This window comes from Cajanus cajan, chromosome 2, assembly GCF_000230855.2.
Source record: "Cajanus cajan strain Asha chromosome 2, NIPB_CcT2T_4, whole genome shotgun sequence".
NCBI lineage: Eukaryota > Viridiplantae > Streptophyta > Magnoliopsida > Fabales > Fabaceae > Cajanus > Cajanus cajan.
Window position 1 is genome coordinate 60,722,985 of NC_138518.1, and position 27,908 is coordinate 60,750,892.

General features: G+C 31.5%; 4 protein-coding genes across 7 annotated transcripts; 1 reads left to right on the plus strand and 3 right to left on the minus strand.

Moving 5' to 3' along the window:
* Positions 1 to 368: 368 nt before the first annotated feature.
* Positions 369 to 5,390, minus strand: AHG2 (Polynucleotidyl transferase, ribonuclease H-like superfamily protein). 3 transcript variants are annotated; one of them, XM_020377260.3, is made up of 7 exons: positions 4,965 to 5,390; positions 3,813 to 3,943; positions 2,957 to 3,240; positions 2,729 to 2,842; positions 2,218 to 2,344; positions 1,866 to 2,136; positions 369 to 1,363 (listed from the first exon to the last, which is right to left on the minus strand). In XM_020377260.3, the coding sequence occupies exons 1-7, from the start codon at positions 5,330 to 5,332 to the stop codon at positions 532 to 534; spliced, it is 2,127 nt and encodes a 708-aa protein (XP_020232849.2). In that variant the 5' UTR covers positions 5,333 to 5,390; the 3' UTR covers positions 369 to 531. The 3 variants fall into 3 exon arrangements, with proteins under 3 accessions (XP_020232849.2, XP_082924700.1, XP_082924699.1); XM_083068574.1 differs by lacking the exon at positions 4,965 to 5,390 and adding an exon at positions 4,533 to 4,940; XM_083068573.1 differs by lacking the exon at positions 3,813 to 3,943 and having other exon boundaries at positions 2,957 to 3,221.
* A 2,763-nt stretch (positions 5,391 to 8,153) lies between these two features.
* Positions 8,154 to 11,346, plus strand: NOI (RPM1-interacting protein 4 (RIN4) family protein). The gene is made up of 3 exons (XM_020377241.3): positions 8,154 to 8,323; positions 9,961 to 10,149; positions 10,972 to 11,346. The coding sequence occupies exons 1-3, from the start codon at positions 8,318 to 8,320 to the stop codon at positions 11,014 to 11,016; spliced, it is 240 nt and encodes a 79-aa protein (XP_020232830.1). The 5' UTR covers positions 8,154 to 8,317; the 3' UTR covers positions 11,017 to 11,346.
* A 621-nt stretch (positions 11,347 to 11,967) lies between these two features.
* Positions 11,968 to 14,569, minus strand: LOC109813117 (transmembrane emp24 domain-containing protein p24beta2). The gene is made up of 6 exons (XM_029274324.2): positions 14,458 to 14,569; positions 13,883 to 14,094; positions 13,449 to 13,635; positions 13,220 to 13,327; positions 12,178 to 12,305; positions 11,968 to 12,095 (listed from the first exon to the last, which is right to left on the minus strand). The coding sequence occupies exons 2-5, from the start codon at positions 14,084 to 14,086 to the stop codon at positions 12,181 to 12,183; spliced, it is 624 nt and encodes a 207-aa protein (XP_029130157.2). The 5' UTR covers positions 14,087 to 14,094; positions 14,458 to 14,569; the 3' UTR covers positions 11,968 to 12,095; positions 12,178 to 12,180.
* Positions 14,570 to 17,125: 2,556 nt separating this feature from the next.
* Positions 17,126 to 26,998, minus strand: LOC109813116 (cellulose synthase-like protein E1). Of its 2 annotated transcripts, XM_020377238.3 has the most exons (8): positions 26,592 to 26,991; positions 23,148 to 23,472; positions 22,492 to 22,632; positions 20,195 to 20,326; positions 19,868 to 20,080; positions 19,199 to 19,429; positions 18,601 to 18,948; positions 17,126 to 17,914 (listed from the first exon to the last, which is right to left on the minus strand). In XM_020377238.3, the coding sequence occupies exons 1-8, from the start codon at positions 26,861 to 26,863 to the stop codon at positions 17,357 to 17,359; spliced, it is 2,220 nt and encodes a 739-aa protein (XP_020232827.2). In that variant the 5' UTR covers positions 26,864 to 26,991; the 3' UTR covers positions 17,126 to 17,356. The 2 variants fall into 2 exon arrangements, with proteins under 2 accessions (XP_020232827.2, XP_082924701.1); XM_083068575.1 differs by lacking the exon at positions 19,199 to 19,429 and having other exon boundaries at positions 26,592 to 26,998.
* Positions 26,999 to 27,908: the final 910 nt, after the last annotated feature.

Consider the following 27,908-nt stretch of genomic DNA (forward strand, 5'->3'; position numbering starts at 1 on the left):
ATTAAAAGTAAAAGCAAAAAATACAGCTTCTCAAATTAAACGTACGGTTAAAGTAAATAGCAATACATGACTCCCAACTTAAATTGAGCCCATTGCTTCCCAAGTTTACAAGTGTTGTGTCGAGCAATAATATTTGTTGGATTTAAATTTATGAACTTTTCCCAAGATACTACACCTACTTTTGTCAAATTGAAAGGAGGACTTCTAACATAGTGAAAGATAGAAATTATTTCATAAAAATGAGTTAATGTCACGATTAATAGTACAATCAATGTCTTCAGATTTGCGAGTCACTTTCAATAGAATAAGGACGCTACAATTATCCTTGCTAGACACTATCAGGTAGGGTTTTTATATGCAAAACTATCTCAGAAAATTTGTAAATGGTATATATCAATATTTTCATACCGCTATTATGCCTTTAAGATTGCTACATTTTCTAAATTCATACAATACCAGCCCAAAAAAGTATTGCTACGTAAAAAAGTTATTTGATATAACATTATATCTTCATGCTGACCGTGTACAAAATCACGAGTTAGCTTCTGCAACACATGAAGAATCCTCAATCTCAAACGATGATACATGCCCTCGAGATGGAGCATTTCTTAACTGATCAATTGTGTTTTGCCTAGTCCTTTCTACATTCTTCATAGCTGTATTTACATTACCTTGTACACTTGGGTTTCCATGTTCTTCGCCCTCCAATGCTACCTTGTATTCTGTCAATTTGGTCTTCCATTTTATACCAACTGCCTTTGCCTGATCAGCAAACAGACCTTCTGATAAGGGTGAACCACATATTTCTTTATAAGTATCATAATTCGCGGCACATGTATTTCCACCTTCCAAAAGTTTTGCCAGCGGATGCAAAACCATGATTGCACCATCACCTCTCTCTAAGGTGTCCTTCACTAGAAGAAAATCAGAAACAAATTCAGTTTTGCTAAACTGAACAAATGCTGCAGTTGCATCCAAGTGGAAGACAGAAACTACAGAATTCGGTCCAAATACTTTAGATATGCACTCTCTTACTTCATTTGCCTTCAGCTTAGAAGGAAATCCCCAAATAATAACAATGTTCTCAAACAAAATTTTTGGGTACCGCTTCTTGAGGCTGTGGCTAGGTGAAGAATCTGCAACCTTATTACCGGTATTTAGATCAATAATGTCCCCGTGCATCCAACTAAGATATAGACGATTCACGTACTTCTGCAGTTTCTCATTGAGGGCTAACTGTTTTGTAGATTCGTGGAGTTTAAAATCGATACCTAAATCAGTGCATAACTGGGCAAAGATGCATCCAGTCATGAAAGCATCATATCCTGCTTCATGCTTGCCTCCAGGGTTCCAGCTGGATGATCTGCAAATACATGTCTAATGTTGGTATGAAAAGTACCTCTATCTAGAGAGACAGCTTGAACAACATATGAAATGCAAGACATTAGTACTTTAAGACAAATAGGACACTAAATGTTTTGACTTGGCTGTCCAAATTCTTAAGAAAACTCCTCAAGCTAGGTGCAGATATGTAGACAACAAAAAGCCAGACAAGAAATTAAAAAGTTATCTACCATTGAACAATATGTTCAAATAAAAGAAGAAAAAAAATGTGAATAGTTATATATTTATAAACTTTGCATTTTGGGGTCAGATATCAGAAAAAGAATAAAAGAAAGGAAAACAGCCATGTCATGTATGAATACTGTTGAAAATGTAAAACTACAATATACACAAACTAATAGTTGAAAAATAAACTCAATTGTAAAAGAATTGCAAGTCACTGGTTTTGCACCACTAGATTGGTAAACCTAAATCACAATAACCAGTTCAGGATTTATTATAGAAAGATAGCAGAGACAAACCTTGAATCATCAACTTCAATGTCCACCTTCACGTGTGAGAGTGAACCTAGATCAGTGTTTCTGGAGCCAGCTGCAATTTGTGGACAAAATGAAGTGAAAGCAGAGGCCAATGATTTTCTTGACCTTTTCATCTTTTCTTGGAGCATAAAATTAGTGTTCAAGAGTATTTTGGTGTCAACAATGTGTGGAAAGCACTTGTTAACAGAGAAAGCAAACTCTTCAGGAGTTGCTGGAAGAGGGCCTATAAATTTGCTGTAGACATGAGCAAGATCTGTATCATGAAATGGTATATATCATCTTAGTGTGCTATAAAATTAAATAGATTGTCTAGAATATAGGATGCCGTTGTTACCTAGAAAACAATTGTGACCAACTAGCAACTTTTGCTCCATTGAAAGGAGATCAATAACATGGCGAAATCCCACTGCAACTTGAATCTTCATCTCTGCTTCCTTATGATTTTCTTCTTTCACCTTCTTCTGCAACACATTAATTAAAAAACACTTCTCTTAAGAATTTAATAAGGTGCTGTGGTGTCAATAAATAAAACACAGATTATCTTAGCATTCTCATTTTCCAGCACCACTGTGCCAGGCCTAAAATACATAAGATATCAAATTATATGCAAATAAAACATAGACTTATTGTTTTATTAATATTCAATGAGTCCATTACAACTTAAATTAGGGTTAAGCTTTGTTTATAGTCCATCTACAGATACTGAATTAGAAATTACGGTCAATATAAGGTCCATATCGACTTCCACTTTGAATGTTACCCTCCACCATCATTTCAAAAGTGCAGAAGGAACAATAAGATTCCAAAAATTCAAAAGTAAAAAAAAGAATATCAAGCTTTATTACCATAAGTAAGTTTAATTCATCCTTTGAATCTGTATATACGACTAATTGTTGTGAACCAGAAGTCTCCCTGTTCACACTGACATAACAAAGATCTTTGAAGTGTTTCCTGATGACCTGAAATTTTTTAGGCTAATAATCATCAAAACACAGCACAAACTTAATATATGTGCAATATGTGAAACAAAATGTGAACATATACGTTGAGGGTACAAAATATAGAAACGTTACCAACTGAATCAATTTAAGTTGGTGAGAGGTGAATCCATTAAGCCTAAGAGCTGGATGCATCTCAAAGAAAATCACTTGAAATTTTGGGTCTTTTGAAACTTCTTGAATTTGTTCTTGATTTTGCTCGTGTAATAACCCATCACGCCATTCACTAAATTTCTGTTTCATTCGTGCAGTGAACAAAATGTCTGTCATGGTTACCAATGGTATGTCCCTAATATCTTTGAACTTTAAAACGTCCCTTAATGCTTCTCTTTCTTGTTTTCTGGATAAATAAGATATTCCTGACATTACCAAGTGTGCAACTTCTCAAGATAAAGAAATCATAAAAGTCATGATGAAGTTATACATACAACAGAATACCAGTCCTATGAGTCAATGACAGACTTGAAAGATAAATAAACGAACACCAAAATGTCCCCAAAAATTCAAACTATTACTGGTTAAAGATCATAGACCATCAGCATCTTTAATGACCCCATAATTTTCTAATTTCCTACAACCCTAAAAATCATGTAGAGCCCTTCCAAAGTGAAGTACAGCAAGTACTATGTGTGTGAGTGTGCGTGTGTGTGTGTGTGTGTGTTTGTGTATATATATATATATATAAATTTTTTTTTTTCTGTTGAACCACTCAAACATCTAAGTTATAAACCCCAAAGTGAAGCATCCACATCTTAGTTTTCCCTTGGATAGAAATAAAGCATGCAATTGCAAGGTAATCCCGGTTACTGTGGCTAGGACCTTTTTATACTGGATGTTACTCCACAAACTCCTTTCTTCTATTAATTAGCTAATCAGCTTAACAGTTAATACGAAAAGACAACGACAAGAAATAAAAGGAAAAGCAAGCAACCTTCATGTATGCAAACATTAAAATCAAACTGATATTTAGCCAGGAAATCCATTGAAGTGGTCTGGCACAAAAATTCATCACATGGACCCAACCCTGCATGCTCCTGACGTGGAAAAACATAGAAATTGTATCTGCCAAGAGAAAATTTCTATCTTAGAACACTGGTAGAACATTCATCAAGCAAAAAACGAAAATAAAGGAAAGAGAGATGAATAAAATGAAATCATTTCCAGCAGCAATAGTAATCAGAACCAAACTATCAAGGAAATCTGAAGCAGAAAGACCCCCCAAAAAAGAAAAATGAAAAGAAAAAGAAAAATGCTCAGATCCTAGTAAACTGTATTTGCACGATGTTAGGTCTGAGGGTCGGTTACAACCCTTTGGTCCAATATAGGGAAGGACCACTGTGTGATGCAGGGTTATATGTCAACATAAGTCTCTGATATTAGCTTCAGCTTTAGCATGGTGATAGAAACTCCATCAAAACAGCTTTTGAAAGAATTCAATTAAGAAGAAAAATCAAAAGAAATTTTCCACAAGATAAAACTAGCTGCATAAGTTAAAAATAAGCTTTTGGAGAAGTTAATAGGAGAGAGCTTCTACAAATTAGTTTATGCATAAGTAAATTTAAGCTTATAAAAAACTTATTTCATTTTTCCTTCTAAAGTTGTAGCCTTCCATTCTATAAATCCCGGTAAACATTACATTATAAAAACCAACCCGGTAACTTCATAACCACACTGCATTGCCAAACTGGTAAAAAACTGCAATGTCGACACTAATCAGTAATCACTCCCATTTCAGTAGCAAAAATCTACAAATTCAAAAGAATGGCTTCAGGACACCGTCCATCCAGCATTAAAATTGCTTAGAACACCATGCAACTTTCCATACAAATTAAAGTTGACTTAACAGTTAACACCAATAAAATTCAATCCAATTGAAAAACACACACACTCCTAAGACTAAACCATACATAGAGTATTGATAAAATTAGCTCCTGATTATACAAAATATGACATCTCATTCAAATTATCATTGTTTAATAACTAGAGCCACTAAAATGACGTTTTCGTATGTTGAGAACTTGAGAGATTAAATTGACAGTGTTCGCGGATAATCGACATCGAAATAGAGAAAGAACATTCATACGGATACGCAACGAAGGAGCGGGAGGAGGGATCCCAACGGAAGGGGCAAACACCGAACTGAACGACGGCGAACTTGGTGGCGGAGTCTCGGACCTTGAGGTAGCGCACGTCGGAGCGGTCGAACTCGAAGGAATCGCGCCAGGGAGCGCTGGTCACGCCGGTCATCTCGAGGTCGATGGCCACGAAGTCCGACGACCGCACGTGGCGCCGGAGCTCCGCCAGCGAGGGTTCGAAGTTCGCGGTGGTTACCGTCTTCAACGGAAACGCGGATCCGCATTGCGTGGTTGTGGTGGTGGTGGAGGTGGCGGAGCTGAGGGCACGTGCGAGCGCACGTGAGAGTGCCGGAGAAGGAAGTTTGAGAGGTTTCATCGTTTGTGCTGCATTTTTTGGACGGGGTTTAGAAGAGGGATAGCGAACAAGATAGTTGGAAAGCGAATATCTTGACGGCGTCGTTTTCGTGTTAGTGTCATTTATGCTTGGGCTCACAATTTGCTGGATCGGCCCGGATGAATTGGATCCAGTTGGGATGCTTAGAATAAAAGAAAGCGACAGAGTAATTTCTTTTAAATCTTTTTTTGTTTCTTCTGCCTTAATTGCTTTTTTTTTTTTTTCTATAAAAGGAGGATTGGGTCATTAATGAATCGCCTTATTTTTATAATTTTTTAATTGTTTTTCATAATTTTAAACTATTTCTTTTTATTAATTCAAGACTTAAAACTTGTAATATTATATTCAGTTATATGAGAATTAGAGCCGTCAAAATGGGTTGGGGCCCGTAGGCCAACCGACCCACCTTGAAAACGGGCCAGGTCGGACAAAAAAAATTGAAGTTTTATAGTAGGTGGGTATATCTCAACTCGGTCCACTTTGACCCGGCCCACCCGGGTTGAACCCGTGGTGGGCCGGGTAGCCCACCAACCTACCATTTTTTTTTGCAATAAAAATTTAAGTATGATTTGTAGTTAATTTTGTATTATGGGATATTGAAAATTTTTATTTTGGACTTTTATCATGATTTGTATTTAATTTTGTATGATGAGTTATGACTTATAACTATTAATGATACTAATTTTATGACTACTATGTTAATTTATAATTAATTTAAAATTTTGAATTTTGTTGATAATTTTTTTTAATTTTTGGTGGCCTGGCCTATATAACCCACCAACCTTGGTGGGCCGAGCCAAGCCAATTTTTTTTAGAAAATCAAAAGTGGACCAAGTTGAGTTGGCTCGCTTTTAAAGTGGGTAAAGGTGGGCTGGCCCACATGGGCCAGGCTGGCCCGTTTTGACAGTTCTAATGAAAATTATGAAATTCAATTGAGGATTTAATCCAATAAAGCTATAAACATCATGAAAATTGTATGAAAAATATATTTCCCAAATCATTATAAAATAATATGAAATTAGATTTAAAAAAAAAAATTAGTTGTCTTATAGACTTATTTTATGTCATTTTCATCATGTTTTTATACTTTTTTATTTGAACTTGTACAGGTAGGGAGGTTCGGCCACCACCCCATCGGCCGCCGAATGGCGGAACTAGGAAGCTGAATGCCAATCGGCCACTAGGATCGGCCTACCATCATTTGGTACTCTTAATCAAATATTAGAGGTTAATTAGTCGATTAAGGTGTATTACCTAATACGGTAAATATGTCGCAGGGCCCATGGGTCCAGGGCCCATAAATGTCAGTATAAATAGCTCAGGACAAAAGGTAACGTCACTATTCATTAATTATCCTAGATATTCGAGTTTGTCCTAACTTAAGCGTTGGAGTGCCTTTTGCAGGTACCAACCCCTTCACCAGCGCATTGGATCAGAGCTCTCGTTCGGCCTTTGGACTACTAGAAGACTTAGTGTGCCCATCATACAGGTACAAAACTTTAGTTGTATTAAATAACTTTTATATAAGTGAATTTAATAGGGCAAGTTTCAATTTTTGAGCTAGATAAAAATGATTTAAATTTGTGTCTCAAAATTAAAAATAATTATTATTTTAAAAGAAATAATTATACCAAATTTAGAAGATAAAAAATCAAAATGAACAGTAAATAATGAAAAGGCCAATAAATTTTATAAATAAAATAAAAGACCAAAACTTATAATTTAGTTCATTATTAGAAAAATGGGTCAAATTTAAAATTAATTTGACCGCAATTTATTTATTAGCTCGTTAACTTTGTGTCAATAAAATAAATAAACTTGAGATAAAAATTGCTTTAATAAAATATATAAAATTTATATAAATAGATATTTTTAAACATATAAATTATATCTTAAAGTTAAAATAGGTAATTTATATTGTAGAAATTATTGATAATTTATTTTAAAAATATTAAAATTTAATTTATAAATAAATATGATAAATAAAAATAAATTAAATAAAAGATTAAAAAATATTTGAAAACACTATCATCAAAGTATAATCTCTAAAAAATTATTTAATATATAAAATTGATTAACATTTAACCAAATATTTTATGAGTTTACTTTACTGCCAAATCATTTTCCACTGAATTTCTATTAAATACATTTATAAAAATATTTTATGATAGTAAAAAGTAAATACATAAAAAATTTAAGTTGTATATATATTTACAATAACATAGATTACACACTTAAATTATAACCATACGCATACTCCTCTGAATCATATAATTGTTACTTGTAGTATTCATACAGTAATAGCAGGATAATGGGTAGAAATAATAAAATTAGAAAGAATGTAATCATTATAATTAAAGTTATTTAAGCTGGTTTCTTATGATAAGATAACACAACATTGCCTTAAATTCAAATACACTCATAAAAATTAATGAAGAAGCATCACTTTCTCCTATACTAATTTGCTTCATAAAAAAGTACCTTTATACGCTCATCAAAAAAGTGACCAACTCAGAACCCAGACGCTCCCTTCCAAGAAACCCATATAATCGAGAAAAAAAAGCCAACGGCGCTTCACGCCGTCACCGTTTGCCAGCTCACCGTTCCGTTACTTTGCCCTAACCATCCCGCACGCACCTCCCACTCCACGTCACGCCTGACGCTAAGTCTAACGCCTCACTGCTCCGTCCCCGCGGAACACGTAACGACGCTCAACGAATCCCGTTACAATTTCCGTAAGGCCCATTTTCGGCCCAAATCCAAGTCACAACAAGGTCATCTACTACTACTCTTCTTCATCGTCATCACGCACTTTTTCTCTCTAAAACAAACAAACTCTCTCTCTCTCTCTCTCTCTCTAAACTCTTTTTCTCTCTCAGAATTTTTCTTCGCTTTCCGATTCCTTTTATTAATTTGAGTTTTCTCGCTCCTTTTCTTTTCCCTGAAAACGTTTTCTCCTTCGTATTGATGTCGGTATGTGATTTTTCTCTCTCTCTTTTTTTGTTCTTTTTTTTTTTTAACGATTTGTATTTTACCAATTGATTCGATTTTTTTGCTGATCATTGTATTGAGCTGTTGTATGCGATTCGCCTATCACTGATTCGCGTTTCTGATTTTTGTTGTGTTGTTGTTTATTTAACCTATTTTTTTCTCGCGATAATTTTGATTTGTTCGTCTCGAGTTTTTTTTTTTTTTTTTTTTTTTATCTGGATTTTGGTGCTGGGATTCTTATTTGATTATTTGAGTTTTATGTTCATGTTTTCGGTTTCTACTGATTATGTTATTTTGTTTTTCTATAAAATATTTCGTTCCTTAATAGAGCTTGTGCGCCTTTTTGATTCGATCCTCAAATGTTGTGTGTGAAAGCATAGAATAGTCTTAGGGTGTTGCTGCTATTTAGCATGTTTGTTTGTTAAATTATTTAGATGTTGATAGTTCATGTTTTGGTTGTGCTGTAAATTGTGTTGTTAATCGAAGTCAGCTTTGTTACGCAATTTAATTGAAGGATTCTTTTTCTATTTTTGGATGACTGTGTGCTTTCGCTGATTGGATTGTTCTCTTTTCTAGTAACTTCTGTATCGTTAAGGCTGTTATTAGTATTGGAGGTGCTTGTAGATCAGTTATGTTATATTTTGTAGTTTGGTTTCCTTTTTTTTTCTTTTTTCCCTTGTGTGGTGTGAAATTACCAAATTGGGGTACAACCTGCCCTTTTCTGAATTACTGCCTCATGATTTTTTTTTTCTCTTCTATTTTATTTATGATATTTGAACCTAGTTCTTGTTGCTTAATCAACTCGAGTAGTGCAATTTTTTTAAAGAGAGTTACCGAATTTTATTAGAAATGTAAAATAGGAAAGTAAATGACTTGAAAACAATGTGTAAAGGAAACAAGAACGCTAACTAAATAACTGCCTAAATCATACAAAGGCACAGAGCCTTATCTTGTTATTTCTTCCCATGATATTTAAAATGGTATAGAATATAGAAGTTGTTCCAGTTTCGAAACTAGCAGGAGTACAAATCCAACATTTTCCTTAGATACCAAAGTCTAAATCATAGCTGTTAAACTACTGGACAACAAATGAACCACTACTTGTTTCAGTAGGGGAATAATAAAATAAAAATAGAAAGAACTTTGTATGCTTTGTGAATGTGTGGCAAATCATATGTAAATTTGTTATATCAAGACAACTTCACCTTTGCGAGAGTGATGTATGGATAAGCAAAGGGGGTTCGCAATTAGAGACATGCCTCTTTCTAGAGATTGAATAAAAATATGGAAAAAAATAGACGTAACCCCAGAATAATTCAAATAGCATGTCTATGATTGTAAAGGTTTGGATTCTAATTCTATACTAACAGCAGTGATGGCATTTAATCAAATTTAACTGTCTTTCCATGTTATGTTTGGTCTTCATTCTTCTATGTATAATAGGCATTAAACATTATTATCAAGACATTTAACGAACTTTTTAGTATGTAGAAAATCTATTATGTCATCATCTATCCTCTCTTTCCAGTTTGTAATTATCAAGTTTGGAAGAATGTTATGGAATTATTTATAAAATATTTAGTCTTTATTCTGCATTGGCTAATCTAATTATCCCACAGGAAAAGGGTCGGCCACTACCAAAATTTGGTGAATGGGACGTCAATGATCCAGCCTCAGCTGAGGGGTTCACAGTGATTTTTAACAAGGCTAGGGATGAGAAAAAGACAGGTGGCAATCCTGAGTCTCCTGCAAAGACTGCCGCTGATCCTCATAGCAAACCTGCAGTAGATCCTGGCAAAACTCAGACTGTATGTTATTCTTGATTACATCTCGCTAACCCAAGTACCAAACACGTGCTGCTGTTTTTATTTATAATCTAAAAGTGACATACTTTTGTCCATGTGACGAAGAGTTTTTATCTTTACAAAAATGTTGATTCTGATGTGTGTGCACCACAAGTGTCAGATTCATGCCTGGGCTTTTTTGCATGAATTGAGAAACGATTGGATGACATTTTAAGCAACTTGATATATGTTGGCACGATATGCTAGACTAGTACAAAGTTTTGACCTACTAAATTGAAGATGTATTGAGAGAACCATGATTTATACTGTGTAAATTAAAACCTCTGCTGAGTTTTCTTCCCCATCTGCTAAGAAAAAGAAGCTTTGGTCTACTAATTCTTGGATGATTCAAACCATGATTTATAGTTTGTAAAGTATAACCCAAGTTTTCTTCCCCTCACAGTCATAACTAGTATTCACTCTTGCTTAAGATACATTTGCTCCTTATAGTATTAAACCGTGACTAAGATGAAGTTAAAAGTCCAAATACAAAACAAACGAGGAAAAGATAGGTCTATTTTCTATTTGATTTGATTTGATTTGCACTAATAAGTTTGGTCTATGTTTGGCCAACCTAGCACTGATAATTTTGTGAACCTTTGAAATGAATTATCTTTTCTGTCCATATTTCTCAGAGAGAATGTGGTTTGCATTGGATTTTGTAGGATTTAGATTGTCAGTTTGAGATGTAATTATTTTAAATAGATGTGGAGCTTTCAAATTAATTCAGTGTATTGTGTATATATTTCCCATTTTCTCCTTATGAATGATTTTACTTGGTTTCAGAAAAAATGGTTTTGCTGCATGCAAAACCCTCCTGCCGAATCATAACAATGGTTGCCCCTGTGAAAAGCCTGAACAGAAGAACAGTGTTTGTGTAACTAGCTTCACAGTATTTTCTCAAAGATAAGAGCTGTAGTGCCATAAGCGAATTCTACGGAATTTATATTATGTGCTGTAAAAGTGAGCTGCAATGGGGGAAGGGAAAGAAGACAGACTATTATTTATGTGTGTGTATCAATGTTGTGGTTTATTATTAGGAGTCAGGGTTGCTTCCTATTTTGCCTTGTCGTGCGCTATGAGCTAAAGCGTTGCTTGTCACATTGTATTACTTGTATTATCAAACAAATCCTATTTAATGAACTCCTTTTATTCCTTTGATTTCGTTGCCCCCATCAAGTTTGGTCCTTGGCTTGCCAATAGCTGTTCTTTTCCAGTTCAAACTCTATCTTTTAAGGTGGAAAAGAACAAAAAATGAGGAATTAGATAAATGTTTGTTTAATTTTGTTCATGAAGAAGACATGTTGGATAAAAAAATTCCTAATAAATATTTATCTTGCCAGTATCGCCTTGCTTGTAAGTCGAGCTAAGAAATGTGCTGTGAAAAATTGGTGTTTTTGTAGAAAAGGGGAATCCATTAATTTTCCAATTTGTATGAAAATAAGTGTACTTGCTGGTTCTAGTTTAGAGGTAGGGCTTTGGTGGTTTTAAAATTTATGTGACAATTGTTCGTATGTTGTAGCATCGTTGCCTTTATTTAAATCTAGATTATAAATAAACTCTCCCAGGTCATCAAGCTTCCAATATTTTTAATGTAACTTGGTGACTCGAAATGGAAAAATTGAGAAACATTTGTATTCTTCAAGTTCTGCAGAAATTATTTATTCATTTTGTGGTTCAAAGTTCTGCAGAAATTTCAAAGAATTCTGTTGACTATTTTTTATCATGTATTTCGTCCACTTTTCCTGGGAAATTTAAGAGGACTCAGCTATTAAGCTCGGAGACAGCAAATGTTAATATGACTTTATATAAGATGAATAAGAGAAGAATATATGTCCATGTGCCTGAAAAAGAAGAGCGGAGCTGCTAAATAATCTTCAATCAGGTGTTTCCTATGTGTGCAATGTAACCTGTAATGGTCAACAACATTTAGTGGACTAACAAGATTATGCTACAAAATCAAAGTACAGATAGTGGCAGTTGATACTGGACTTTCTATATTGCAAGCTTTCTCTCAAAGAGGCGACGAAGAAGATAAACTTGGAGGACGCTGGCAGCCACTAGTGCTGCTGATTCAAGTAAGGCCTTATGAATTGCTCTGGAGCTCATTGCATTGCTTACTGTAATAGCAAATAAATAAATGAAAATCATAGACACAACTTTTCGTCTTATCTAGCTTCATGCTAACCAGGTATGCATATTTTATATGGAACCAGTCACTTTGTATAGGATATTCTTGGTGTACTTAAGTTGGCACAATAGATTATCAACACTCTTTCCAGGGAATAGTTTATACCAAACATCAAATTGACGTTTATGTAGTAGTATTGTAAAATAGTGAGTCAAGAACCATGAAGACTGAAATCTCATGTTAAAGAATAAAAAACCTGTTTTGTGTGGTAAGGTCATTTATTAAATAACTTCTGCTGAAATAAAAACTGCTAAATTTGTTTTAATTTCATTTAAACCAAGTCCAAGGTGCACTGTTCAACTGCCTCCATCAATTACTTGGACTAGAAAAGCGGCAAGACAAGCGTCTTAAACATAGTCAAGACGCAAGGTGGCCAAAAAGTCAAAAACGGAACTATCAAGTTTCTTTGGAAATTTGAATGTTTCTAGAACCTATGCTAGTTGACTTTAACATAAATGAATACTGGTTCAACTACACTCAGGTCAAGTTTTAATGAAACTATACAACTTTTATATTAAAAAGACCAAATTTTCTTTTCTAATTTTGCTTTTCAAGAAAACAATTTTTTTCTTAACATAATTAATTCCAAGTCTCAACCATAGCAGTTTATAACACGTCGGAGTACGTGAGTTATAGTAAACCACCAATTTCTGAGCTTGATTCTGATGGATAAACTTAAATTCTATAAAATTTTATTATGCATAGTTTACCCCTCCTCTTCCTCTGTGACCATGACTATGTTTCCACATTTTTATTCAATTCAACAATGATAGTTCTCCTTAGACATTTGAAGCCAAAAATCCTAAACCAGTAGAAGTGCATTGTGATATGTGATGTGTGTACCTATTGCCTGGCGTTCAGTCTGAGCTTCAAGCCAATGCTGTTCATACTGAATGTTGAAAAGAGCTTGCTCTAACTTTATTATCTGTTCCAACAAAGGATTAAAATGCTCTGCAAAGATGAAGATGTCAACTGTAACTCACCAATTGAGAAGGATTCACAGTTGAAAAATGTACCAGCGTGGATACATGGACTAATCTGCAACACATTAATTAGTTCACGTATGTCTCACCATCTTTTGCATGCTGATCAGAGTTGTGAGCTTGGTTAGAGTGGACATCAAAATCAATTGTTTCATGATAGGGAGACCTGTTGCTGAAGCAGAAGCGATGGGGTCCACTGTTTCGAGCCACAAATTCAAATATTTCACTTGTCTTGTCATGAAAATCTAGAATTCCTTCACCAGTAGGTCCCTTCACCTGATCATTCAAACAAATTTATTGAATCAATAGTCGACTTTGAAGCATTAGTATAATGCGACATATAGTAAAGATAATGTACAACATCACTCTGTGTCTATCTTTCTCTATCATTTCATTCATTAATCAAATGATAGAGAGAGATAGATACATGTATGATTACTCAAATTAACATGAGGAATCCCTATGATCAGAGAAACAATTTCACACAAAAGGGTCAGGAAATTGTTTCATAGTGCTTACTTACCGTGACGTCTACACCATCATGAGTATATTGCCAAGCTGTATCAATCTTGATGACAACAAATGAAGCATGGATTTTATCCCCTTCATACTGAACATTATGAGAGAAACATTCTTCTCTGTCAATCACAAATCTGATCCCAACCACTGCATTCAGGCTGGACAAGATTACAGCTGCAGTGGCAAAATTTGATAGCCCCAGTTTCATCTCTATCACTATATTCAAACATTCAACAAGACTCACATGAGTATGCTGTTAAAAATTCCTTAGTGCATGAAACTGATCCATCAACTTTGAAAGTATATGATATGATAAAATTGTCTTTTCCTCAAAATTTTCACATTAATCATAACCTTTTGAAATGATGATTACGTAAAACAAATATATATTTCCTTTGAAATTTTATAAAGGAAAATTTCTATCTGAAAAGCAGCCAAAACAAATATCAATATCATCGTGCATGCGACTGATAAATGATATGCATGTTACAAAAATGAATTCCAAATTAAGAATTTAAGCATTCAACATGTCTCATAAGAATGAATCTAAATGCAAGAATCAAATTTGAAGAATGTTACCTTTTTTTTTTTATCAAATGTTTTCCTCCAAAACGAATATGAAAACGAAAAGAAAGTAAGGACTTAACGAGGAAAAAATAAATAGGAACGCAAGATGGGTTGGTTGTTTTAGCAGTTCGTGAAGTTTGAGGTCTACGTTGTTAACGAACATGTGATCCACATCCACTGCAAATTGAGTTTAGAACAACACGTGTTGGATCAGTAATGTTGTTTTGGATACTAATATAAATTAATTTTTAAAATCCAACTTAATATGAATTATGTTTTGAGCACAAAATTGTTAACAAACCTATGTTTATCTAGTCGATGCCGAAATTAATGTATATGGCAGAAAATAATATTGAGAAGATTTTTTATTATTATTATTATCGATAAATGTTAGTCATTATTAGTGATATGGAGAAGGATCTTTAACTACCTGATTTTATCTTTTAACAGATTATTGTGTGCTTAATTAATGGATTTCTCACTTCTTTATGCACACGGGTTGAAATGGAATCTTACTCTCACAAAGAATTTACATTCAATGGATGTAAACAAAAATTCAAACACACCCTAATACCGACATTGTACTCAAATTTGATCAGTGTCCTTAATTCCTTATTTTCTTATTTGATGTGTGAATTTAGAATTGAAAAGATAAAACTCTACTTAGTCCATCAAAATCATGTGTATCATCGCGTTAATTTTCAATGTTCATTAAATTTTGTCCCTTAAAGATAAGAATGAAAAATGGATTTGATTAGATGGAACTTTGTAAGTTCAACATATTTTCTGATTTTAAGGTGTTCGACTTGATTTATTTACATGGTGTAAATATCTGTTTTTGATGTTCAAACGTCTTTTTTTTTTTTAATACATATTATGGTCTTATAAATATATCAACAACATCAATTTTTTAGATACTCTTTTTTTATATATTTTTTTAACAATGTTATTAATAGTATTCACTAAATTCACTAATGATTTATCTCCGATGAAGAATTTGTTTAACTATTTTTAATTGAGTCTTTTCTATACTTAACGAGACTAAATCTAATATCACTAAGACTAATAATTTGTTAGTTTTTGTCAACATGTTTAAATAGGTGTAAAAATAGAAAATTAAATTAAATTTTTAAATAAATTAATAATTATATAAGTTTAAGATATTATAGTGAAAAATTAAGAAATATTTTTTAGAAACAAGAAAAAAATATTACTATTAGTTGATGGAATGCATGCTTACAATTATTTCAATTAACTAAAACTCTGCATGAAAGAAATTCGATCCAATCTTCTGAAGTAAACAAACGGAATATGCAATACGCGCATGGGCAATTCATAAATTATGATATTTTAGTAAATTTATCTTGATCTTTCTTAAAAAAAAGTGTTTAAAAAACTATAAATTAATTTTAAAGTTTCTTTCTTGTATAATAGTCAATAAGTTAAGATTTTTTTTTTTATTTACTAACAAAGCTTAAGCTTTCAATTAGTCTCAATTAAGTACATGAATCAAGCTTAAACAATCAACTTTTCTCACAAAAGTTTCAGGAGATCAATTTGATTCAACTTGTTTACAGTCCAATATTTTCTTCTTGTTTCAAAAGAATTAAAAATATATATATTTATTAATTTGTCACTATAATATGTTGAAATTATATAATTATTAATTTATTCAAAGATTTAATTAAATTTACTATCTTTTCACTTATTAACCTATCTAATATCGTAAGAAAGAGAGATAGTATATTTATCCCAAAAAGACTATATATGTTGATGAGAAACTTTTTTAAGAATGTTAATTATTATGGCTCCAATTTAATGAAAGAGTACTCTTTATATATAATGCTAACTCTCATTTTAAAAAAATAAAAATAAATGACAGACAATTACTTAGTCTCAATATATCCAAATCATTGAGAGTTTATGGCATTTAATGAATTTTTCTAGACTTGTTGATGCACATGCATTTGGTAGATTAGGCAAATCTACTCAAAGTCCTAATTAGGAGTATTATGCACTTACAAAACTTGTGACATATTTGAGAGTTATCATGGATTCCTACAACAAAAATAACTTTTAAGAATATTTGAACAATGTTGTCTAATTATATATTAATGTTGTTAATTTACTTTTAGGATATATTATCAAATATTATATATAATCTATGTTGTAAAAGACTTTGGATAATATTTTTACATAATTAGATAATATTTTTAAAATTTTATTGAAGTGGTATTTTATAACATCTTAATAATATTAGTAAGTTTTTGTAAATTTTATAAAATGATAATCAATTAATATTGATGACTTATATTTTATGGTTCTTGCAAGTCTTTTAAGGTTAAAAGCATCCTAAGTTAATATTAGTAATAACTAAATCTAGATAAAATATCAAAATTTATTTATCTTAAATTTCATTAATTTATGATTATAAATATTTTTTATGTATCATTTTTTTATTAGATATGAGACTTTAATTTTGAAAAATAACGAGAGATTAGATAAGTATATTTTTTGTGTCATTCTTTTATTAAATGAAAAAATTTAATTTTAAAAAATAATTAAACAGAATAATATTAAAATAAACTTCTATTCAATGATCAACGTACGGTTGGAAAGAACGGCAGAACCTATCTCTAAAAAACAAGGAAAGATTGAGAATAATAGAAGACTTAAGAAATTAATTTATAGACACACATCATGTATTTTATTTTTTAAATTTAACATAAACACAAGATACACTTTCTAATTGAGCAACAGAAAGTGTTATTTAATGGTTAATGGTGATTTGTTCAGTTGTGATTAAATAACATAAGGCTAATGGTGAATTGGGGTGACTAACATACATTTTCTGAATTGCTTCACTATAACAGTAAAACTTGGTAAACAAAAAGTGAAAATATTAAACATTTTAACTTATGGCAATAAAGAGAACACATGCACTTAGAGCCAATGCTGTAGATTTAAATGCAACAGATGTTGGTAATCTTCCCTTGTCTTTTCTTAGGTAGAGGCCTTGGTACACAGGTACATTGATGAGAACCAAAACCCCACTTAGTAGAACTTGCAATGCCATTGTCTCACAACTTCTGAGACCCCCTTCACTGATGAATACTTGCTTTAGTAACATGCCAAGAAGACAAAACAAGTTGAGCAATGCAAGTGTTGACAGTAAAGTGAGCATTGGTGATGAGTTTCCAAACTCCATAACCTCTTTTTCATATCGTTGGGAAACGTTTTCTTCTGCCACCTTTGCAGATATCACGAAGGCTGATTCTGAAAACCCGAAAAGCTTCAAAATGGTATCAATAAAAGCAAAGAGGTAAGAGGTTGTTCTCTTGTAAAGCCACATCCTTAGGTCATTCCACCAACCCTTGATTGTGCCTCCAGACCACAAAAACTCTAACAAGCAGTAAAAAGAATCCCCAAGCATGACATATGCAAAAGGTATGAACCATGGACTTGACATCTGAATGATCAATGCACCAAAAATAGAAGTTAGAAATACATAAGTAGATACAAATAATTGAAACCAAATCACATGTTTCTTGGGGACAAAACTTAAATACAGGTTTTTTAGTGATTTTTATATTATTAACTGATCAAAATTGAGGTTTTATTTAAGTAATGACATGTTGCATCTAAGTTCTGCCTATTACTCTAAAAACAAAACTTACAACTAGGAGAAAGAGTCTTAATTTTCTTGCTGTGTCACTTTTTAATTAGACAGGAAATGGAAATAAGTAATTTCAATCTAAAACAGCTCCCAAGTGGTAAAAATCAAAACTGTTGTGCTTCTTATGATTAACCTACATGTTAAAAGCAGGGATATAGCCAAATACAAGGGTAAAAGAAGATTAAAATATTAGGTGGTGGCAAGTGAATGATTTATATTTCTATTATTATTATGTCCCTTTTATAAAAGCATAAACTCACTTAACTCTGCAGTGAAACTTAATTGTGAAAAATGACATGAAAGATCAAATATCAAAGATGGGAAAAAGATCATAGAAGCATTGCAGTGATTGAAGTTTTGACCCCATGCATGTCAAATACTAAAAATATAAACATTTACACGCCCTTGTCTAATAATTTGAAGAGAGATTCAGTCTTTTACCACAAGTGGTTCTAAGAGGGTCACATTCATACTCATACCTGTGGAAACAAGGGAATGCCTTTGAGGAGATACAGTGAAGGGATGGTGCAGTAATATAGAGTTGGCCAGGAAGTAAACACCCATAGATTATAGTAACAATATGCCATTTGAAGGAATGGACTGACGAATCCCCAAGCATACCATGCAGGACTATACTTAGAAAGCAGAATTTGAAAACCTCCTTCAGACCATCTCTTATGTTGAACTAGTGCTTCTGGCAAGGTGGTTGGAGCAACACCTAAGAAAGCTCTCCTTTCAGGATTATAAAACACTGATTTCCATCCTCTACATTTAATAGACAATCCTGTTATCACATCTTCTACTGAGCAACCATATTGCAGTCCCATCTGCAATCAAATATTCACATATATTGTTAGCAGAGTGGTAACTTCACACTCTCTAATACACTTTCTTATTGGTCTGAATTCATTGAAAATTACAAAATCAGGAGAAAGAGACATTAAATATGGTGTAGAACTCAGCAACTTTTGTGATTTAAAATTTCAACCGGTCAAAGAGAGTGCGTTCAAAAGAATATGTTCTTAGCATTTCTTATATTATTAATAGTTGTAGCAGGTCAATCAGAAAGAATGTGACCTCTTTTCCCCATAATGTGTTTTCCTCAAAGGTACAACTAGCAAGAGCCTTTGATTTTTCTTCCAGTTCATGCAAGCTTGCTTCTTTCATATGATCAATATTTTTAGATCCATTCCAATCATTCTTGTATTGGTCATTGAACTTTCTTCCACATAGTATATCTCTTCTGTGAAAACAGCCAGTTCCAATGTACAAAGGCCCACCAAGTGCATCCATACCATGGAATTCCACCTTCATTTGTTCAAAATTAAAACCATCACAAACTCTAAGGAACCATTCGATCCAAAATCAAACCAAAGTTGATTATAAATACTAGGCCGTTTTGAGAGAAAAATTGAATCATACTATTTTAGAAAAATGGTTCAGTTAGCCAAATCACTTTTATAAAACGGTTTGATTTAGTTTGATTATTTATTTTTTTTAAAAAGTTAAACTATATATAAATATAAAGTGAATAACTAAATTGCAATGAACCAATCCATTTTAAAATGATTTGAACTGTTTTTAGAAAAACTGAAACAATCTGTTTTACAAAAAATGATTTAATTAATTGGATCATTGAACGGACCTAGCATGGTGACTTTTGTGAATTAGAAAAAAAAAAAAAAAAATGAATAGCAATTCATGCGCAATTTTGGACTTATAAGCTTAAAGTATTGACTAATTTACCTCATAACTTACTAGTAGAGCCCCTCCATATAGATCATTCTTCTGGATATTCTCAAAACACTGTGGAGTCTGCACAAAAGCGATTTGATGGCCTTTAACTTCATCCATGAAGAAGCAGAGTGCATCCCTTAGAGATTGGGAATTGTTTGAGTACATGTCACAATCTACATTAAGAATAATTTCCCCATTGCTAATCATTGATGACACCCTTATCTGCATTCAGGACCAAGAATACATGACACAACCAAAGATTAATATCACAATAACATGCACAAAGCTTTTCATAAATGTTAATGCATTGAAGGTTGCCTCAACAATATACACTACCAATGAATTCATGGCTCCAGCTTTGAAGTTATGTGGCACTTGGGGTCTCTTCTCGCGAGCCAAATATACCAATATTGGCATAACTTGCCCATCTACATCTTTGGAACTCGAGTCCTTTCCATCAAGTAGTATCTACAAAGAAAATAATACAAATTAGGCACAGTATATATATAGTAGTAAAAACAAAATGTTTCATATATGAACATGATTGACTTATAATATATTGATTCAACATAGATAATTGAAGAATCCATTGCTTCTTCATCTTTGTGGAGATAATTATTTCCCAACAGAGCCAATTTTGTAAAAATATTTTCCTTGTGGAGATAATTCCCACCATAGCCCATTTAATAAAAATATTTTCATTATTCTATAATGAGTGCATTTTAATTTTTAAAAAATATTTGAAATTGAATAATGCTTCATACATTTTATGTGATATTAATTTTTTTTTTAATTTGCACATTTATAAATTATTTAACATCAAAATTAAAAGTAATATGTTTATTGAAAAATTGTGTCTTGTCATAATTTAAACTTTTGTAAGAAAGAAAAAATATATTTATTAAGAAGGTAAACTATTATAATAAAATTATATCAAAAAGTTATACAATTATTATTGTCCTTAAATTGAGTGATAGTAAGATGGTGGAAGTAATAGTTTGTAAATAGGCAAGAGTGAGCATGTTTGTTCTTCTTCTACTCTCTTGATTACGTGGCACGGATCAACCCAAAAAATTGATGAATCTGAACCAAAAATTTGGACCATTGGTTCATATTGGATTGAAAAAAATTGAAAATTCAATAGTTTTAATAGAATTAAGGATTTGATGTTGAAAATTCAATTTAATCTGATTCAACCAATCAATTATTATTGATTCTTATATTTTTAGAAAGATTTAGAATTTGTAAGTAAATTAAAAAATATTTTAAAGTATGAGTTAAAAATTCATCTAACTTCTAACTCATTTAAAGTAGAGATACTTCGTGTCTATATTAAAAATAAAATAAAAGAATTAAATTAAATAATAAAAATATATTGATTCAATTAGTACTATGATTTGTCCTCAAGATTTTGAGTTCAAGTTTTGAATTTAATAAAAATATTTTTTTTATTTTTTTAATAATATAAAGGTATGATAATCTACTAAATGTTGAAAATATATAAGATGATTGCTAAAAGAATGATTATAACACTTCAACCGACATTCCACAATTTACACACACACTTTATAGCTGTATACTTTTATTCCCCTCACATTGTTAGGGTTAGAGTTTTAGTGGGTCTACTATAGTTACTCATATTGCATTAAAATGAATATAACATTGATTTAAAATTTTTAATTTATTGTTTTTTTTAATATGATGAATTCATATAATCCGATTTAAACTAACTCAATCGGTATTGATTCGCTTTAGATTGCTAAAAGAAAAAGGAAATATCCGACCTATATCGATCCAATTAAATTAGATCAAAATAAAAAAAAAATAACACTAATGTAAATCTATGTGCCGTCCCTATTCTTGATAACATAAAAACATAATTTATTATTTTTCTAGTCTAATATGAGAATAATATAATAGATTAGATTATTAGTTTTGTTCTACGGAGAATTGAAATTAATTTTAAGGTGATGTTAAACAAAATTGATAATCTAACATGGAAGGCTCACTTATGATTAGAGTAATGATACTTATTAATTTTTATAACAATTCATACACAGAGAAGAGTGATAAATGTGTGATAAGATAGGTGATGTGATGAAAGAGATTAGATAGGAACAAAAAAAATTACACAAGTGTGGTAAAAATGTGTATCATCCCTCTTATAATTAATGCATGTTTGGTAATATATGTTAGCTTATTTTTGAACATGGATCAACAAACTCAATTCAGGCTTATTGTCAATTTCCTTTTATGACGCAAAATTAAGTATGGATGTCAAACTGGAACAAGATCGGACTAGATACTACATAATTTGTATATGAAACACTTTAAGTAAACTTTTAAGCTTTATATATTATTTTTATGTTTAATCTTTTTAGTTTTTTCTCTTCTGAAGTCATTAAATAGGTAGCAGTTAAAATGCCACATTTGTTATTAAAAACTAATCCCAACAAATTCATTAAAAGAAAATTGTAAATAACACAATTTTTTGACATTATTTTTAATATTCTATGTACTATTAAGTAAATTTTTCAACAAACATAATTTTGATCATCTTAAATGCACCAAAACTGATTTTAGTCCCAAACATAATCTTAATAAACCAGAAGTGCTCAGAAAAAGTGTCATACTTGAAGAATTGTGTCATGGTCACGCCGAGAAGAATAAGAATCCCACTGAGAAAATCCTTTATGCTTTGAGTGTACTTCTTTTGGTACTTGACCCTCCTTGGCTGCATTCTCTACTCGACTTTCCATATCTTGGTACAATTTCTGCAACAACAAATAAATCATATCCATTTTTTACATCACTGATTCGTTTTATGGTAATTTTGCAAACAGATAATGTAAAAAGGTACGTCAATCAGGGAAAGACACAATTTCTGGTCACTAGTTAAACCATATACAATCTGATATAAGATATAAGGTTTTTAGATGCCACAGATTGAATATGATACTTAGAATATAGTATATGTAAAATCTGTATGGAACTATGGATATAAATTTTAAAGTGTTTTTGAGAATTTTTTTATTCTTTATTTTTGATAGAGAAATTTTCGATAATCATTCAAGCCTTATATATGTTAATATACTTTATACATATATATAGTTATAATCTTCCTTTCATTTAATAAGAAACATGAGATCCAATTATTGTCTTACCCTAAAATAATCCAAAGAAATAAAACAAAAAATGATTTGGTTTCATCTTATCTTAACCTAATGTATCTCATTGGGTGATTGAGAAAATATAATGACATAAAGTGATGAAGAACATCTAACATCACCTTGATGGTGGCAAATTCTTTGGCAATATCACTACTTGAGTGAGTGGTGGAGGCTATAGTTTTGAAAAAAGCAGCCGGTGAGGTGGGGTCCACCTTGAATCTCTTGCAGAAGGGAAGCCATTGTTTGGCAAAAATGGAAGCCTGAGAGAGAGCATAGAAGGTGATATCTGATGCAGCATCATCTGAGAGATACACACTCAGTTTTTCTGTTGGATAGTCATAAGCCATAACTGATAGCACTGTGTTAATCACCATCATTGGTGGCTCAATTACTGGATCTGCTGTGCACACAAACACGTCCACTCTTGGCAGTATCTTCTCATATCTGATTCAAACAACATATTACAACTTCTACTTTTTTTTTTAAGAATTTTTAATTAAAATTAGATCTTTGATCTTTCATAATATTTTTGTGAAACCCTGTATAGTTCTTTGTCAATAATATATGTACACTCTTTAATTGGAACCACTTATTATTTTTCTTCTTGTCAAATCGTATGTTGTTTATCATATTTTGGCTTTACTCTTTTAAAATGTCAAAAAAAGCATGAAGCATAGAGTGTGGAATGTGGATGGGTCATAATATTTATAACTCAATCTAATAAAAAATTTGGCTAACGCGATATATGAACCCGTTGCCACTTGCGTATATGATGGATTAGCTTGGTTGACCGATGTCTTTTTTTTCTTTCTTTTTTAAGCAATGATTCAAAGTTACATATATTTTTTTATTCATAGAGAGTGACGCCATGAATCTCCTACTCTTTGAGCATCCATCCATAATAGGAAATATTATATATATATATATATATATATATATATATATATATATATATATAAGGAGAGATCCTTTTATTCTCTGAGTAAATTTACCTAGACTTATTTCGTTCAATAACTCATATTCTACATCAAATTTTAACGATCTAACCTTTCAATTTAAAATTCTTAATTCATAGATCAAATTTACAAATTTTTAGAAATTTTGAAAATTATTTGATACTTCGTTTCATTAATTTGAATCAATGTATAAAATAATTTTATGATTATCTGTCAATTTGAATTAATGAAATGAAGTATCAAATGATTTTCAAATTTTCTAAAAATTTTCAGATTTGATCTATGCATTAAGAAATTTAAATTGAACGGTTGGATCGTTAAAATTTGATGTAGAACATGAGTTATTGAACGAAATAAGTCTAAATTGACTTACTCCTAGAGTAAAAGGGTCCCTCCTCATAAGTTTGATTCTTATTTATATAAAAATAATATTTGATTAATAAAAGTTTCATAAAAGTGTGCATAAAAAAGTTCTTAATTATTAATTATGAAACATTCCATGAATCATGATTATATAAAAAAAATATTATATTTTTTAATAATGATCTTAAAGTTATAATTGTAATTTTTCTATAATTTTATTAGTTTTGTCTATGAGAGTCAGATCAAATCTTAGAATTTAAGGCAATTTCATAATATGCAAATTTAAATCTAAAGTTAAATAATTTTTTCTTAATGATAATTTGTTAGTTTGTTTTTATTTTATTATCGTTGAGTTGTATCATAATAACTTTATGTGGTTCCATTGAGTGTTATAAAGCACGTTTGGACACAAAAGGTTACACTCAAATGGAAGGTTTGGATTTTCTTAACACATTTTCTCTTGTGGCTAAGTTGACTATTGTCCGTCTGCTTCTTACGCTTACTACCATTCATAAATGGCATCTCAAGCAACTTGACATCAACAATGCCTTTACATGAGATCTTCATGAGGAGGTTTATATGCAATTTCCTCCTAGTTTACATGTTTCTAAGCCTGGCCAAGTATGTCTTTTACAACGTTTTATTTACGGACTTAAGCAAGCTAGTAGACAGTGGTATGCAAAGCTTTCTTCTTTTCTTTCATCTCATAGATATACTCATTCTGATCATTCTCTATTTCTTAAGTTTTCAACATCTACTATCATAGCTCTTCTAGTTTATGTTGATAATATTGTTCTTGTTGGTAATGATATGCATGAGATTACTTGTATTACATATCTCCTTGACAACACTTTTAAGATCAAGGATCTTGGTGACTTGAAGTTTTTTCTTTGTCTTGAAGTGACTCGTTCTACATCAGGTATTCATTCTATTTCTAGAACACCTCTTAGTGATCCTTTTATGTATCGTCGCTTAATTGGCCATCTCATATACCTCATTACAATGCATCCTAATATCACACATCTAGTGCAACATTTGAGTCAATTTGTATCTAATCCTACTTCAGCTCATCATCAAGTTGCTTTTAGGATTCTACATTATTTGAAAGGTACTCCAGGCTCAGGCATTTTCTTAGCAACTAACAGTACACTTCATCTCAAAGCTTTTCAGTGATTCTGATTGGGCAGGGTGCATTAATTCTCGACATTCTCTAACTAGTTTCACTGAAAATTTGATGTAGAACATGAGTTATTGAACGAAGTAAGTCTAATAATCTCTCATTCGTTCGACTTTGCTTTATTTGGCTTATTTGGCTCATCTTTGATATCATGGCATTCGAAGAAACAATTAATAATCTCTCAGAGTTCTTCTAAAGCTGAATGATGTGCGAGATTCAGTGGCTTACTTACTTGCTCAAAATTTTTTGTATTCTCTTCATTCGTTCGACTTTGCTTTATTTTGATAATCAATCAACGTTACAAATAGCTTCTAATCAAGTTTTCATGAAGGAACGAAGCATATTGAGATTGATTGTCATATTATGTGTGACGAACTTCGTGTTGGTCTTATCAAACTCTTACCCATTTCTTCTTCTCTTCAACTCGTAGATATCTACACCAAAACCTTGTCTCTAGCAGTTTTTCGTGGGTTCTGCTCCAAGTTAGGAATGCTTAATATTTCATTCCTAGCTTGGGGTGGGGGGCTCTTAATGATAATTTGTTAGTTTGTTTTTATTTTGTTATCACTAAGTTGTTATTTTGTTTCCGCTACTGCAACTTTACGTGTTTTTATATATACTATTCATTCTCATTCTATAAAACTAAGCCAATTGTTTTCTTTCTATCTCATTGCCATATTTTGTAATTTTTTGTTTAGAAAATTGGTTAAAAGTGCCCTTTTTTTTTATTTTAAAAGGTTAATAAATCAGACTAATGAAGAGGTTAATAAATCAGCTTATACTATAATTGCCACTGTCTCAAAAGGTTTTCGTATACAATGAAGATCCTAAATTAGAAATGAAATTTTCTATTAAATAAATTATTTTTACAACATTTAAAAGTTTAGCTTGACAAAACGAATTCTACCAAAAGTAGGTGAATGAATCAATGAACAAGTAATTAGTACAAGTGAAATTGTTCTTAATGATAGGTAAGATTTCTCATATAAAAAAAATAGTTATAACAAATTTAGTAAATACTAATAGAATAATTAGCAAAATGAGAAGTGAATGAATGAAGAGGGTACCTCTGAGAGAGAGTGTGTCTGAAAGGTTGTCTGAAGACAAGGTTCCATCTGAAGGTGTGCCTAAGGAGCCAGTAAAGACCAAACCATAGTTCCACAGAAAGCAAACCAATCCAAGCCCATCTCCCATCTTCACCTTCTCTTGGTATGTGACTCACTCTGTAAAACCACATGAACCAAATTCCCACAAACAATGAAAATGACAACATTATGTAAATTACTCTTCCTCTGCCTCTTCTTGTCTCAAACAATGGATAATACTCCTCATCTCCCATCTTCTTTTTCTTTCTACTCTATTTTCTTTCTCTTCTACAATACATATAAATACCCACACCCTAATTTATTTTATTTTTTATTTAAAAATATTTATGAACTAGAAACGGTCTAAAGGAGTTGGGTTTCTTAGATTAAGACAAAGCTAGTATTGTGATTGTAATTGTGACATGTTAAAAAATTAGTGAAAAAAGTGATGGAAAGATGTCTAAATACAGAGTCCAACCCAATGCAGAGTTTTTGGTAAATACGATGTTGTGTCTTGGGGTGTCGTTGTTGATGTAGAAATTGTAGACCCCACCGCGGTAGAACTCTTGAAGTCATTTACGCAATTTAGAGTAACATTTAAATTCATTCAAAGTAATTTTCATTTTTTTAAAACCTTTGATTGATGCCTTGATGGTATCTTTTGTCAATATTGTACTGCTAAGATGAGCCATGTGGGAAGAAAAACTTAGGTAAAAAAAATCAATCAAGGTGAATGAAAATAGAAGTGAACAGGAAAAAAAAAAAAAGAGTAAAAATAAATGAGTTTGATATAATAGAAATAAAAAAGAAATAAGAAAAAGATAAATAAGTAAATAAAAATAGGTGAAAATAATAGATTTTCTTTTCTTTTCTCTTTTATTTTTTCAATACCAAACATATTATGTTTGATAAAGAATAAAAAAAAGCACACACACAGGATAAAAGAAGAAAAGAATTAAAAAAAAAAGTGAAGAGAAGGAGAGAGGAGAGTCTTAAAAAATATATATAAGAACTGAATTCAACCTTTTTAAATATAATAATTGATTCTTATAAAATTTATCATTAAAATATAGAATGATTTAGTGCAAAAATTGTTTTTATATAAGAATCTTCGAGAACTAGTTCTTACTAATAAAGAAATGCATTTGTATTCTCAATTAAATAAAATAAAACATTGAGTTCATAAACTGAATTAAAAATTCTAATTAAGTTATTTTATTATTAAAGAAAAAAATAGAAAAAAAAACTCTTCAATTTTATCTCGCATTAAGAGATCCACAAAAAATATTAAAAACTCAA

Coding starts and splice junctions, on each gene's coding strand:
- LOC109813117 (XM_029274324.2), bottom strand. CDS start 14,086: ATGAAACTGGGGCTATCAAATTTTGCCACTGCAGCTGTAATCTTGTCC. Junction 13,328..13,448: donor TGATCAGCATGCAAAAGATG/GTGAGACATACG, acceptor TCATCTTTGCAG/AGCATTTTAATCCTTTGTTG. Junction 12,306..13,219: donor GACTGAACGCCAGGCAATAG/GTACACACATCA, acceptor TTGCTATTACAG/TAAGCAATGCAATGAGCTCC.
- LOC109813116 (XM_020377238.3), bottom strand. CDS start 26,863: ATGGGAGATGAGGAGTATTATCCATTGTTTGAGACAAGAAGAGGCAGA. Junction 19,430..19,867: donor CTCTACTAGTAAGTTATGAG/GTAAATTAGTCA, acceptor GAACAAATGAAG/GTGGAATTCCATGGTATGGA. Junction 17,915..18,600: donor GCATTCCCTTGTTTCCACAG/GTATGAGTATGA, acceptor TTGATCATTCAG/ATGTCAAGTCCATGGTTCAT.
- NOI (XM_020377241.3), top strand. Junction 10,150..10,971: donor ATCCTGGCAAAACTCAGACT/GTATGTTATTCT, acceptor ACTTGGTTTCAG/AAAAAATGGTTTTGCTGCAT.
- AHG2 (XM_020377260.3), bottom strand. CDS start 5,332: ATGAAACCTCTCAAACTTCCTTCTCCGGCACTCTCACGTGCGCTCGCA. Junction 3,944..4,964: donor CGCTCCTTCGTTGCGTATCC/GTATGAATGTTC, acceptor TTCTCTTGGCAG/ATACAATTTCTATGTTTTTC. Junction 1,364..1,865: donor ATTGAAGTTGATGATTCAAG/GTTTGTCTCTGC, acceptor ATGTATTTGCAG/ATCATCCAGCTGGAACCCTG.